The sequence below is a fragment of the Phyllobates terribilis genome, unplaced genomic scaffold, assembly GCF_046119375.1.
Source record: "Phyllobates terribilis strain yellow unplaced genomic scaffold, ASM4611937v1 Scaffold_3__8_contigs__length_932513732, whole genome shotgun sequence".
Lineage (NCBI taxonomy): Eukaryota > Metazoa > Chordata > Amphibia > Anura > Dendrobatidae > Phyllobates > Phyllobates terribilis.
In genome coordinates, this window is record NW_027362763.1 from 165,307,500 (window position 1) to 165,322,968 (window position 15,469).

General features: G+C 47.3%; 1 protein-coding gene across 2 annotated transcripts in view; it reads left to right on the forward strand.

Moving 5' to 3' along the window:
* HS6ST1 (heparan sulfate 6-O-sulfotransferase 1) overlaps positions 1–15,092 on the forward strand; it is a 110,919-nt gene extending 95,827 nt beyond the window's left edge. For both annotated transcript variants that reach the window (XM_073674247.1, XM_073674248.1), the window contains one exon: positions 13,901–15,092. In XM_073674247.1, the coding sequence (XP_073530348.1) occupies positions 13,901–14,609 (709 nt within the window). In that variant the 3' untranslated portion in view covers positions 14,610–15,092. The remainder of the gene's footprint in view (positions 1–13,900) is intronic.
* The last annotated feature ends 377 nt before the right edge of the window (positions 15,093–15,469 follow it).

Genomic DNA, 15,469 nt, shown 5'->3' on the forward strand with positions numbered 1-15,469 from the left:
TTAGCACCTACTGTGATTGCAACTTCTGAACTATTCACTTATGGGATGTTACATTGCTGGAAACAGGAGACACAATGCGGCTGCAACTCGACTGTGAATTAAAAAAAAAAAGTTTGCTTCTAATTATGATTCACTGAAATCTTTCAATTACCGTAGACTTTCCAGTCTAAATGATTACTATCAGTCCTTAAATAATCTCTGCAGACTTTTAATTGGAATATTTATGTGATGACCCCATACATGTCTACAAATGTTTGCCATTACACCCAGTAAATACTTTAAATTGCACCATAATTAAAATGTATGATATTTGGTTTTGCAATGTTCTTCATCCGTCAGCAGAGCTATGAGCAATCAGCGCAGACACTTTGAGAATCAAAAGATGGAAGAAGTTTCTTTAAAGTCGCTGCTTATTTTCTCTAGGATTTTCACTTCAGTCTTTTAACCCCTTCGGCACTTTGCGGAGCCAATTACTTACCCATTAGTGTAGATTTATGGGGGAGTCTCTATTTTTAAGAGTATATTTATAGTCTCAGGTACTCTTAAGGTAACTGGTCATAAGATATCCCCTTGCTTTTCACCTGCCCTATGTTATTCTCCCTAAAAAAGACATTATCTAAGAGTGATTCAACCTCGGCATACCTAATGAAATCCACTCTTCTCCCACACTAGGCAAATAAGTGCTGAGCGGTCTAAGGCTATGTTCACACACGTTGTGTTTTTTTTTCTCCTGCAAATCTGCTAACTTTTCTCTGTCAGGAAAACAGCTGCGTTAAAAACAGAGGTTTTGGTGCTTTTTTTGCTGCATTTTTTTCAGGGCTGTGGAGTTGGTAAGCCAAACCTCCGACTCCAACTCTGACTCCTCAATTTCCATGACACCAACTCCAACTCCGACTCCCTCATACATGGCTGATGTTTAAGTGATAAATACTGTAGCACAGATTCATCTCCGCTAAAAGTCTAGACCTTTAGATCAGGAATAGGACAGACATTTCTAGGACATTTCATAACTTTCCCAAATTCTTCTGAAAAAAATATTCCCCACAAACTGCATTGAATTTCTGTACCCAATTTATTATATATTTTAGGAGTTGGAGTCGATCTATTTTATACCGACTCCACCAAAATGGACTCCGACTCCACAGCCCTGGTTTTTTTGACCGCCCATTACTTCCTATGGGTGAAAAAACGCTGCAAAAACGCAGGTGCATTTTCTGCTGCAAAAACGCTGAAGAAGTGACATGCTCTATTTTCCAAAAACACAGCAAAGTTACAAAATATGCAGCAAAAAAACGACAACGTGTGAATAGAGAATTTTGGTTTCTCATAGACTTTGTGTCACGGGTGTGTCGCCACGAAGATCGTCACGATTACACAGCCTGACTTCTCGCAGCTGACTTTTTGGTGCTTTGTGTTTTTCGGCAGTGAGGGAGTTAATTCTCTCTCTCTGTGCTAGACGAGGTCCAGCCTCGCCCAGCTGCAATCAATGCTGCTGTAGTGAGACTCCTTCAAATGCCTGCTGGTCTGTTAGGGAAGTGTCGGTGAAAGCATTTCATGCGGTCTAACAGAGCGGATCGTGGTATTTGGAGTTTCAGAGATAAGTGTATTTGGAGCGTTTTTTCCCTTCCTCGCTTTATCATTTATCTCCTTTCCCGTTGGTGTTCCCTCTGTTGTAGTTGTGTAGTTTTTGTATGCAAGGTGGTTTTGGTTTTTCCCTTGTACTGTCTCGTTCGTCTAAGTACTGTGTGTGGGCATATTATTACTTGTCCCCTTTTGTTGTGATCGGGGTCCTTCTCAGGACTAGATTACTTAGGTGCAGGGATCCTCAGGAGGTAGGGGTTACGCTGGCGGCCTGGACCTCTGTACCTTTAACAGTACCTCCAGGTTGAGGGATTAGTCAGGGCCCCAGCTTAGGGTCAGCTTAGGCCCCCTACCTCCAGTATACAGAGACAGCGTGACACTTTGCTGGTACAGCAAAATACAGCTGAAAATTTGCATAAAAACCTGCAGCAAAATACGCTGCAAAGCCCAACGTGTGTGAACATAGTCTTATGGCTGTGTCTGTACCACATCCTTATCTGCCCTAGAATAGAGCTCCTTTTGCCTGTAAATGATGTGCAAGACCGCCTCTGTCTGCCACACAGAGTTGTATCATGCTGTCTTTGTTCTATCTATCACTTGCCCTCGCCCCCTGCGCCTTCTCTCGGCCTCGCCCCCTGCGCCTTCTCTCGGCCTCGCCCCCTGCGCCCTCTCTCGGCCTCGCCCCCTGCGCCCTCTCTCGGCCTCGCCCCCTGCGCCCTCTCTCGGCCTCGCCCCCTGCGCCCTCTCTCGGCCTCGCCCCCTGCGCCCTCTCTCGGCCTCGCCCCCTGCGCCCTCTCTCGGCCTCGCCCCCTGCGCCCTCTCTCGGCCTCGCCCCCTGCGCCCTCTCTTGGCCTCGCCCCCTGCGCCGCCTCTCGCCCTCGCCCCCTTGCGCCCTCGCCCCCTCCCTCGCCCCCTGCGCCTCCCCTCGCCCCCTTGCGCCTTCTCTCGGCCTCGCCCTCGCCCCCTCTGCCCTCTCTCGGCCTCGCCCTCGCCCCCTCTGCCTTGTCTCGGCCTCGTCCCCCGATTTGTAATGCAAATCTAGTTAGTGATCGCAATTGGTTGCAATTTTTGAAGGCTGCACAAGCAAAGGAAGTTTGGGAAGTTGTGTCTACTTCATTTCCAGCTGAGGAACTTGATTAGTTTGGTTTCAAATAGAAATGTGTCTGCCAAGTTCAGGAGTCCCTGTCATTACTGTGACCTTGAATCAGTCCCGGGTCACCTTGCAGCTGTTGTCTGGCATGTGCGGAACAGTTTGTGGTTTTTCTTTATCAGGCGATGTGGACAGGTGCTCACTAGGAGTTGTTCCAACTGGCAATGAAATCCTGGGAAAATGTAGGCACTACTTAATTGGTTGTTTCGGTGGCATACTTCACAATGCTTAGGAAACTAGTATGGGCATCTGAACAAGCCCAGATTTATAGATCTATTCTTTAAGTAGCCATAAGGTCCTAAATTCTTAAATGCAAGTTGTTGTTTTATTTTTTTGTTCCATTTAAAGGATTTTTTTAGCCATTCCTATAGGCCCTTTCCACATGGGAGGATGATCTTCCGCATAAGCGTTCATAGAATGTTAGTTTCTGATCATATTAATGATTGTCCTGTAACCCACAGTTTGTAGTGGCCTCCACAATAAGCTTTCATGAGGGCTTATGTCAGGAAGACCAAGAGGCTTGTCATTCCAAAATCAGACATGTCTTGTTTTTGACTCCCCTGACAACCAATTGCCCATACACAATAGACTGTCTTCCAAACCCTTTGTTATTGGCGAGTTTGGCCGACATTAGTCCAGTGTGTATGGGGGACTTGAGCTGAGTGACGTGACTTGCATCCCCCAACTCTATGCAAAGTGATAACTGCATGACATTAAAGAAGGTTGTACAGAGTAGCTGATGAATGTCTGATCGTTTGGTTGGGGCCCATCACTAGAGTGGGGCCCTAATTTCTCCATTGTACAGGGGCTTTACTAGAGCGGTGGTCCTGCATGCGCTCTGCTGTTTCATGCAATGTCTATGGCACTGAATGATCGGGGCCAGCACTGTATAACGACGGTGGCCACAGCTGTGTCCAGAAAATCTGAATTGGAACTAGTTTGACATAAGAGAGTTGTACAGGTAGTGTTTAAACACATAGGCTGCGGGCAGTGCAGGCTTCTGCTGGTGCAATAAGAATCAAGATCATGGTCAACCACAGCAGATGACATTCAGTTCTATCGGCCTCCTAAACCTCAACCAAAGCCACTGGCATCAATAATAAATGGCCACTAAGCTGGTCTCCAGGAGGCGATGAGTGGTAGATGGAGGAAAGTGATCACAGACCAAGCACATACTTGTGGTTGGAGGACGGAGGCGGATAACGAGGAGACTGAAGCCTGGAACAAGTGATCTGAGCTAAAACGTACAAACCCCCGATGAGTGACGTGACCTCATTGTGGTACTGGTTTAATGTCTGCCTATTGGATTACTTTCTCATTCCTTAGGACTGTCCTTGTGGATATGTTGGTATATATTCCACCACTGTGTTGTGTGGTTGGTAGAAGATCTGTTACTAATAAGGGAATTATATCCTTATATCAGCTATTCTCTAAATAGTATATTCTGCTGGTTTCTAAGAACTGGAATTGTAAGAGTAGGTAGGGTAACCCTTGAAAACCCTCCAATCCAGGGGTCCCTGCTGATCCCATCCATCATCCACAGGACTGCTGCAGCTGATGACTGCCAGTCATATACCGTACATTTAAATATAATTGGGTGCCGAGGCCACTTAAAGGGGTTGTCTCCGGATGCTACCTTCAGAAGTGCACCTCTCCGCAGTCTCAATGGCATCCTGCTTGCTGGGGAGCGGTGGACTTCTGATGGTAGACCGTTCGGGCTGGCTTCATGTTTGTAACGCTGACCTGAACTCTGTGCTTTTTGACGCTGCTAGCAAAGGCAACTTAGCCTCTGCAGCATTGGGAGAGTGCAGAGACACTAAAGCTGGCCGGACCCAGCTATATGGCCAGCTTCAAGGCCGCACTTACAAGCTTTAAAGCAAACTGCTTGCAAGTATGTGATCCTTGCCTAGGAAACTTGCCACCACTGATTAGACTGCAGAGGTGGCTGGTGCTCTAAGCAACAAACTGTAAACCAAAGGATCTGTCTTTGAGAACGGAGTGGATTTTTAATGAGCACATTGCAAAGTTTGCCTTTCCGCTTTTTCCTTTCATGCACACTTGCAAATGTACTCATTTTTAATAAGACGAGACAACCCTGCTAATAGATGGTTGTGCCATCACCACGGCAGGCCCATGAGGACCACCAGAACAGGGAATTGTTTGCAGGGTAAGTAACGTCTATTTCTTTATTTTATAGCATTCACTACTGTATTGCAACGCTCAAAAAATACTGGAAACATTATTTAGCGTTGGAATATTTTCGGAAAAAAAGGGACGCTACGCTTTTGTGAGAATATTCCCACCATTAACTATTCTCCTCTCGCTCTCGGTATTGTATATTTTATGAGGTCAGGAGGTCCCAGAACCTGTTAAATATGTCAGTGCACTAATTCCAGGTTGCTATGGTTGAGCAGAGAAAAGCGACTTGATTGACAAATGGAGTTGATGGGACCCCAAGAGAAGTGACATTTTTGTCATGAAGTCCTTGCCTTTGACTGCTGACTTTGCGGTTAGCCTACGCCGTAATTGATGTGTAGAAACCACTCTGCTGTTGAGCAGCTCAGAAACTCTGAACCTGACCAGTTATACAGATCGCTATGTGGTGGACAATCCCTCCTAATGCCATAGGTGGAACTAAATGCATTAGCTCACTGGGGGGGTTTACCTGGAAACAGAATGATGAAAAAGGTTAACTTATAACCTTTTTCAGTAAATCTAATTTCCACGGCTCCAGAGAATTTTCAGGCATGAGGCATTGTGGAAAGACTGAATAGTAACGTATCGTCTAACCAGAAGAGAACAGTGCTTCCAACAAACTTTACATAAATCGATAGTGTAGGCGAATATAAGATCTTTTCCGAGAATTCTGCTTCTTTCTCTACTCAAGTTCCGGAGACAGGTATCAATTCTGGTGTGGGAGTGGGGAGGGGGTAGCTCAAATCCTTCTTGCTCAAGACAGGATGGACTGTAGGACAGTGAGGAGACAGGTTACACCTTTTATTGTATTCTAGAGTGGGGGTATGACGAGCAGAGGGAGATTTAAAGATCGTGCTGAGCTTTCTAACAAGTCCTGAAAACTGGATTCACATCTACACTACTCAGTACTGCTATTTTAATATCCTTCATGCTGATGAGTGCTAACTAAAGGAATGATGAGCAGGAATCCCTCTTTGTGTGTTATACTGTGTATGGTAGACATAGCCTCTAGTCTCCACCCACCAGCTCAGAGTCAATTGTAAATTAAGAGATGTATCCTGGTTTGTCACTATAATGGCAAGAAAGTGTTATTTCTCTTATATACATATAGGATAGCTTGTTCTGAAAAGTTTATTGAAAGTGCAATGCAAGAAACTGTGTACCTAGAAATGACGACTAATTTAATGATCTTGCTGATCAGTTCCATTTTCGGCTAGTACCCTGATGAAGACGCGTCCCAAGAGTCAAGGGGGGATGAGGCTTAGTAATATTTGGTCGTATTTTAGACAAGGCAGTAGGGGAGGCTTCTGCTGCAGTGAGTTGTCTTATAGCCACACACAAGACAGTGAGGAGGGAGGACATGACTGTGCTCCTGAGATGCAGAGAAGGGGTCTTCATATTTTTCTCATAATAGGAGTAAAAATTGGATCAAAGCAATGGAAGCAATTAAGAGAAAGAAGTGGTGGGATATCTTTTTATGCTTTGACAGCATAAAAGAGCACTCCCAATAAAAATGTATACATTTGGCCCAGTGGAGCATCTGAGGGGGGCAGAGAGTGACACACAAGAGAATCCCTATATCATCCATGGCCTTCTTAGGACTATGTATTTTTCCCATGAATGGTCCCTTCTTTCGGTATACTTTAAATACACGCTACTATAGAAGAAAATATAAGAAGGGTATGTATCTTCTGAACGGGCCGTGCTCCTGCCAACTTAAAGGGGGTGAAAGAATAGAGAAGGCTGCAGCCGATCAGAGGCCACTGATTGATTGCAGTGGTCATCTGACATAATGTCACATGACTGCCCAGAGAGACATCTTTGAGATTGCTAGTGTTTGTCACCAGGCCAGAAGGTAAATATGTACCTTTTTTTTTTTTTTTAAAGCTCCAGACCTCAGAAAATAAATACTGGACAATCCCTTTAATTACAATGAGGACACTACGGCTATCTCATGTGTCCCAAGGGAGAATAAACACTTTCTTTGATCATACTGGGGAATGGCGCACGTTTTTGGAATGTATATTGTGGAGCCACAGTTGGGGTTTGTGCCCACTGGCATCAAACAAGAGAAATTAAGTGCTGCCGCCATTGTGATACCTTATATGATACTGTTAGGCCTTATTCATGTATTGCTTGAGTATTTTTTTTTTTTTTTTTACATTTTTTTATTTGATGCATTTTTGCAATCACAAAACGTGAATAGTCCTTTGGGGTCAGAATTATTGTAGATTTGCTAGTTTTCCACCAAAAAAAACAAACTTATTACAAATCCCACTGCGTTGGCCGTATCTGGTATTCCTTTTGGAGATCTTTTGGGCTGAGAATCTACAGTATAAAACATTTTTTTTTTTTTTTCCCTCTAGAACAAGTCCTTCAGAGAACCATATAGCAAGGGACAAGTCTGTATACGTGCTCTGTATGCAGCAGCCAGAATGGATAATGTTGAATGCGCCTGTTAATTTCCTCTGTCTCCTCTGTAAACCCCCCTCCTCTTAAACTTCCTCTGCTTCATGCTGATAAATGAGCTGTTTCAGCCGCCTGGGCTCTGCACACCTTCATGCATTCATCAGGCTGAGTGGCTGCACAATAAGCCACACTCCACTACTTAAACTGTTGTATAACTGTGTTAGTTCTGCAAAATCCAGTGTAAAAAGCAGCTCCTCACCTTTTCACTTCAAAGGCAGAAGAAGAGTATCATGGCTCATTTAATCCCAGCTACACACCAGCCTTAGAAACTGGGAGACGAACCAAGATTTAATTGTAGGTTGGAAAAGAATGGTGCCAGCCGAAGAGACATTGGCTCAGAGCAGCATATGGGGGGTGTCGTATGTACACAGACTGTGTCCCAGGAGTGTGCACAACACCCGCTCTTATAGCGAGAATACTGCATAGGGGAGCACACAACGTCACCTCTTATAGCGAGCATACTGCATAGGGGAGCACACAACGTCACCTCTTATAGCGAGCATACTGCATAGGGGAGCACACAACGTCACCTCTTATAGCGAGCATACTGCATAGAGGAGCACACAACGTCACCTCTTATAGCGAGCATACTGCATAGAGGAGCACACAACGTCACCTCTTATAGCGAGAATACTGCATAGGGTAGCACACAACGTCACCTCTTATAGCGAGCATACTGCATAGGGGAGCACACAACGTCACCTCTTATAGCGAGCATACTGCATAGGGGAGCACACAACGTCACCTCTTATGGCGAGAATACTGCATAGGGGAGCACACAGCGTCACCTCTTATAGCGAGAAAACTGCATAGGGTAGCACACAACGTCACCTCTTATAGCGAGCATACTGTATAAGGGAGCACATAATGTCGCCTCTTACAGCGAGCATACTGCATAGGGTAGTGACGCACCCCTGGGCCTGTGTCGCGCAGCGTTGCGCACGCGGGAGCTTACCCGGAGCCGGATCTGTTGAGGGTTGTAGTCTCGTGGCGGTGACCCGGTCCGTGCCCAGGGAGTCAGACTAAGTGGCGCTGTATTAGCGGTAGATGTTGGACGACTACGCCACCCGTTGAATGCAGCGAAGGAGCTGCCGCTGCAGGGCAGACCGCTGAGGCCGGTGGTAGGATTGTGCAGCGTGATAGTACCACCCCCAACGGGAGGGGTATGGCCTCAGGGCAGCCGACGTGGATGATGGGGGTAGCAGGAATCACTCAGAGACGATGCGGTGTAATTCAGGGTCTTTACTGGTGATAAAGATAGACCCTCCCGGAGTACTGGCTAGCGATCGGGGCCTGGTCAGTCCTTGAGCAGATGGGATCTCCCCTGGCCAGGCGGAGTTGTAGGCCTCCCAAACTGACTGTACTCTTCTGGCTACCTTGCTAGAGGCGGGTATAAGTAGCCCACGTCCCTGAGTGTACCTTGTGGTGCTCACCCGTATGGCCGGTGACTCGGGGCCTTCTAGTGGCGTCCGCTCCACGACGGCGGTGCTGGTCCCACGCGTGTGACCGTGCCTTCGGGTTTCTTGGCCAGAGGACCTGAAATCCCCTGCCGGGCGGTTTCTGCTGCTGGGTAAAGATTAGTCCCCACAGCCTCGGACTCCGGGTCCGGTGATAGCTTCTCAGTCAGGGCGAGCTCTGCAGCTGCCAGCCCCTGAGTCCTTATAGCACTGCTCCCACAGAGCTCCTGATGTTCTTTTCCTAGATCTGCTTCTCTTCTCTGTCTCTACTTCTTCTCTACTCACTAACCCTGCCTCAGCCCTAGGTTTATATAGGGGAAGTTCTTCCCCTCCCAGGACTGGGCAGGAGGTGTGGCATGCACAGGATTCCTGACTAAGAGACCTCCCACCTGCTCTCAGACATAACATTGCTGTTACTGTGGAAACCAGACCCCTGGGGTGCCACATTCCCCCCTAGTGAAATTTAGTACTCCGGGACTAAACATATTTTTAAACATAACAAGGTATAAACAATAATAGTACAATAAGAAAAACATATAAAGATGGTCACGGCGTGTCCGCAACCGGGTGCAGTTTTTGAAGCAAAGCAAGGTGTCCATTTCACCAAAACAGGGAGACGTAACCAGGTAGGGGTCTGTCCTGCCCCGAGTCCTTAACAGTCTTTAGTCCGTCCTGGGTTACGCTCCAACTATACACAAAGGATTCCCGGTAAATCCACCAAAGACTCCTGTTAATAACTAGAAACACAAAATTATACACAAGCAACAATAACAGATAAACATTAATAAAATAACTTAAACACTTAGATCCTCCAACGTGCGGGTAACTGGCCTCTAGTGGCCCTAGTGGACCTACGGAGCTGACTGTCTAGCCCTGAACTACAGGGTGTAGGAGCTGTCAAGGGTAAACTGGGCAGCTGTCTACCGGCTCTTTGGCTCACTAGGGGTACGGCAGGCTCACTATAAGCAGAGGGTTGATCCTCCTGTTCTGCTTGTGTGGAGTCTTCTGCCTCCTGGACCGGCTGCTCTTCCAGCTCTACCTGTTGCTCCGTAGGCACTTGGGATGCTGGTTGGAGGAACGTGAGGACGGGTACCACAACTGCACCATTGACTTGAGTCCAGGACCGAGGGAAGTCTCCGAGCACAGTACTAACCATATCTTCCCTTTCCTCTACGGGTCGATGGTCTTCTTGTTCCTCTTCAGGGTTCCGTAGCTGTTCAGGACACTTCTTCAGGTGATCCCGGGATACAATGGCTATGGTCTCCCCTCCGTCAGGGTCGGTCTGCTTAATGGCTCTCAGGGCCTCTTGTAGGTTCAGGGCATAGTCCCTTATACTCTCATGTGCCCGCTGTTTGCACCCGTAGAATCTAAGCTTGATCTCGGCTGAGGTGCGGGTATCAAAGGTGTCCCTCAGCCGGGTTAGTATCTCTGCGACAGTCCTCCTCCCAGGTGGCCAGGACTTTACCTCCCTTTGGGCTGCCCCGGTTAATTGGGCCACCAGGATGCTCACTTTTTGCTCCTCTGTGAGGGGATACACCTGGAAGAGGCTATCCAGCTTTTCTCTAAAGTCATGCAGGGTATGTGACTCCCCTGAGTACTGGGGTAGCCAGGCTGCCCCCGGGATATAGGGCATGGTGAAAGGCATGACCGCAACAGCGGTGGCGCTGGCGGGGGTTGAAGCGGTGAAGCTCTCCTCCGTATCCGACATCCTTCTCCCCCCTAGTGGACCGTGGCCTACCTTGCGATGATCCTCTTCCGTAGGCCGCGGCTCCGCAGTGGATCGTCAGGGTTGAGGACCTTCCGTCGCGCTCCTGTGACGTCGGCGTCTGCTGGGCTCCTTCCAGGACCTTACGCAACGTCCGGACGTGAGGCGGGGCTTCAGTTCTCGCGCGCTTTCGGAGTCCACGCCCCTCTTCTTCCCGCGCGGCGTCTTCAAGATGGCGTCCAACGGCGGGAAAACTCCACGGATGGCGGGAAGAAGGCAGAAGATGGCGCCGGATGGCGGGAAAACTTCGCGGATGGCGGGAAGGAAGCGGAAGATGGCGCCGGATGGCGGGAATCTTCACCACAGGTAAGTTTGAACAGTCTTTTTCGGGCACGCAGTACCCGGTGGTTGCGGGCACGAGATCCTGCCGACTACGCCAAAAGTTGACGCACCCCTGGGCCTGTGTCGCGCAGCGTTGCGCACGCGGGAGCTTACCCGGAGCCGGATCTGTTGAGGGTTGTAGTCTCGTGGCGGTGACCCGGTCCGTGCCCAGGGAGTCAGACTAAGTGGCGCTGTATTAGCGGTAGATGTTGGACGACTACGCCACCCGTTGAATGCAGCGAAGGAGCTGCCGCTGCAGGGCAGACCGCTGAGGCCGGTGGTAGGATTGTGCAGCGTGATGGTATCACCCCCAACGGGAGGGGTATGGCCTCAGGGCAGCCGACGTGGATGATGGGGGTAGCAGGAATCACTCAGAGACGATGCGGTGTAATTCAGGGTCTTTACTGGTGATAAAGATAGACCCTCCCGGAGTACTGGCTAGCGATCGGGGCCTGGTCAGTCCTTGAGCAGATGGGATCTCCCCTGGCCAGGCGGAGTTGTAGGCCTCCCAAACTGACTGTACTCTTCTGGCTACCTTGCTAGAGGCGGGTATAAGTAGCCCACGTCCCTGAGTGTACCGTGTGGTGCTCACCCGTATGGCCGGTGACTCGGGGCCTTCTAGTGGCGTCCGCTCCACGACGGCGGTGCTGGTCCCACGCGTGTGACCGTGCCTTCGGGTTTCTTGGCCAGAGGACCTGAAATCCCCTGCCGGGCGGTTTCTGCTGCTGGGTAAAGATTAGTCCCCACAGCCTCGGACTCCGGGTCCGGTGATAGCTTCTCAGTCAGGGCGAGCTCTGCAGCTGCCAGCCCCTGAGTCCTTATAGCACTGCTCCCACAGAGCTCCTGATGTTCTTTTCCTAGATCTGCTTCTCTTCTCTGTCTCTACTTCTTCTCTACTCACTAACCCTGCCTCAGCCCTAGGTTTATATAGGGGAAGTTCTTCCCCTCCCAGGACTGGGCAGGAGGTGTGGCATGCACAGGATTCCTGACCAAGAGACCTCCCACCTGCTCTCAGACATAACATTGCTGTTACTGTGGAAACCAGACCCCTGGGGTGCCACAGTAGCACACAACGTCACCTCTTATAGCGAGAATACTGCATAGGGGAGCACACAACGTCACCTCTTATAGCGAGCATACTATATAGGGGAGCACACAACGTCACCTCTTATAGCGAGCATACTATATAGGGGAGCACACAACGTCACCTCTTATAGCGAGCATACTGCATAGGGGAGCACACAACGTCACTTCTTATAGCGAGCATACTGCATAGGGGAGCACACAACGTTACCTCTTATAGCGAGCATACTACATAGCGGAGCACACAACGTCACCTCTTATAGCGAGCATACTGCATAGGGGAGCACACAACGTCACCTCTTATAGTGAGCATACTGTATAGGGGAGCACACAACGTCACCTCTTATAGCGAGAATACTGCATAGGGGAGCACACAACGTCACCTCTTATAGCGAGCATACTGCATAGGGGAGCACACAACGTCACCTCTTATAGCGAGAATACTGCATAGGGGAGCACACAACATCACCTCTTATAGCGAGCATACTGCATAGGGTAGCACACAACGTCACCTCTTATAGCGAGCATACTGCATAGGGGAGCACACAACGTCACCTCTTATAGCGAGCATACTGCATAGGGGAACACACTGCATAGGGGAGCACACAACGTCGCCTCTTATAGCGAGCATACTGCATAAGGGAGCACACAACGTCGCCTCTTATAGCGAGCATACTGCATAGGGGAGCACACAACGTCGCCTCTTATAGCGAGCATACTGCATAGGGGAGCACACAACGTCACCTCTTATAGCGAGAATACTGCATAGGGGAGCACACAACGTCCCCATTTTATAAGCAGCACAGAAATGAATTTGGGCATTAGCAAGAAGCAGTCTGCGTTTGTCGTGTTTACTTTACATTTGTAGGAATATAGATATCTAGGGGGTACTCGCTCTATTTAGCAGATCCATCTAAAAATACATATTACAAGACACAGCTCCATGGGAAAAAAGTATGCAAATGAACCATCCCATGAAAGGAAGAAAATTGAATGTAGTGGTAACTTTAAGTTAATGTCAGACCCCTTAACAAGCCTTTATCTCCAATAGCTGGCAGCACTAGTGAGATGCTTCTCTTCCTTATAGAGGAGAGCTCATTTATGTACCTTTTTTCTCATTAAATATTACCTAAAAGACTCCATAATTTTTACGAGGATCTCCTAAACTAGGATCGGTGCACCCCCTCAGCTGTATTAAAGGCATATCATGAAGTCTACACATGCACTGCTTAGTACTGATGAGGGGCAAGTTTGAGTGAAGGATGGACACCTACCTTAGACCCTTACTTTGGGCTTCTGGCTCAGAAGTTTGGGGTAGATTTGAGGGCTTATTTCTTTGGAGACTGCATCTTTGTGTTTGGCATATTGCACTTTTTTTTCACTTTGTTGATGGAAGCAAGTACTTGGTCTAGAGATGGGTTTCTGGTTTGTCTAACTTCTGAAGTCCTGTTGAAGGACCCATTTAAAGAGTTGGAAATCAATTTATAGGGTACCTACACTTCAATAAGTATCACTAGAGAAAAAAAGTCTTTCTTCTGAAGGAGAGCTAATTTGTATGGAAAAGAAGCATCACTTTAGGATGGTTTCACACGGTCCATGTTCAGTCGTTGCTCTGATTAAAATGTCCGGCCCAACAACTGGATCTTCTGACTTAAGTTGGTTATCTCACATGCGTTAATGAAGTAGTTTGCTCAGGTCAGGAGACCTGGTACATGAACAGGGTATTGTGACCCGAGCACTGACCGTGAACACGGACTATGTGAAACTGACTTTGCAAGATTGATATCTAGGAACGACCTATATTTAAGATTTTTTGACTGTTCATGTACTGTAGACTGATATATTCTGAATGTTTCCTTTTTTTTTTTTTATCTTCAGGAAATTCTACTATATAACCTTGTTGAGAGATCCCGTCTCAAGGTACCTTAGTGAATGGAGACATGTCCAACGAGGAGCCACCTGGAAGACCTCACTTCACATGTGTGATGGAAGGACACCAACACCAGAGGAGCTGCCATCCTGCTATGAAGGGACAGACTGGTCAGGATGCACTTTGCAGGAGTTTATGGAATGTCCTTACAATTTGGCCAACAATCGGCAGGTGAGAATGTTGGCGGACCTCAGTCTTGTAGGCTGCTATAATATGTCCTTTACTCCTGAAAAGAAGCGAGCTCAGCTTCTTCTGGAAAGCGCCAAAAAGAACTTGAAGGATATGTCCTTTTTTGGTCTTACGGAGTTCCAGAGAAAAACTCAATATCTCTTTGAGAGGACTTTTAATTTGAAGTTTATCAGGCCTTTCATGCAATACAACAACACTCGAGCTGGTGGGGTTGACTTGGACAATGGCACTATCCAAAGGATCGAAGAGCTTAACGATCTTGACATGCAACTGTACGACTATGCAAAGGACCTCTTCCAACAGCGATATCAATTTAAGAGGCAGGTAGAGCGAATGGAGCAACGAAAGAAAAATCGGGAAGAAAGACTTCTCCAGCGGTCCAACGAGGCCTTTGCCAAGGATGAGGCAGAGGACCAAGTACGCTGGCCTACAGAAGACTACATGAGCCATATAATTGAGAAATGGTAGCTGGGCATGGATTTTTATACTACTGGAGAAACTGGTTTCACATTTGTTATTCTGTATTGTATAAAATACCGAACATTATAAATGAAAACACTTTTTATTTAATGTTTGTAGCACACAGCTGAAAGCTTCAGTAACTGTTCATCCGTATGTAGGAGCGCGTCTCTTAATGTAGTGAGAATGTGACCGCACAATGTCAACAATGCTATATGTTTTATTCACACTAGGGAGTCATTACTGCATTAACTGTTTTTTTCTTTTTTTTCCTTCTTCTCAAATTCTCAAGGACAACTAATGAACTAATAACAGTGGTATGTTTAATAGCCTAAAACACATTCTTGCTTTTATAACCCTTAAAGAAACCCACATGTTGGCCAAAGACAGCAATTAGCAGCGAGGAAATTTCATTGTATGTGACTTTCCGTTCAGAAAGTTTCCGAAGACACATGTACAATTGTACAACACGGGTGACTGGATTCTAGAAAATGAATTCAATTTATCGATCGCATTATCGTTCCTTTAAAACCGCCACGAAAAGAGGTTTTCGATTATCTGTTCCTTCACATCCCAGATTGTATCTATGCAAAATAGTTTGATGGAAGTCTCCCCAATGTCCCCTATACGCCAACCCCACTCTGCTAAGCCATGTGCACATGTTGCGTATTTGCAGCTGATTTTTCTGCAGGAAAAACGCTGTTTAAATCGCCATGTTTATGATGCGCTAAAAGAATTGACACGGTGCAGATTTGAAAAAATGCTTTGTAAGTGAAAAATAACCGAAATCTCATTCACTTTGCTGGTTCTGTAAAATGTGGCTTTGTTCCCGTAGCATAAATGCGCAGCAAAAACGCAGCATGTGAACA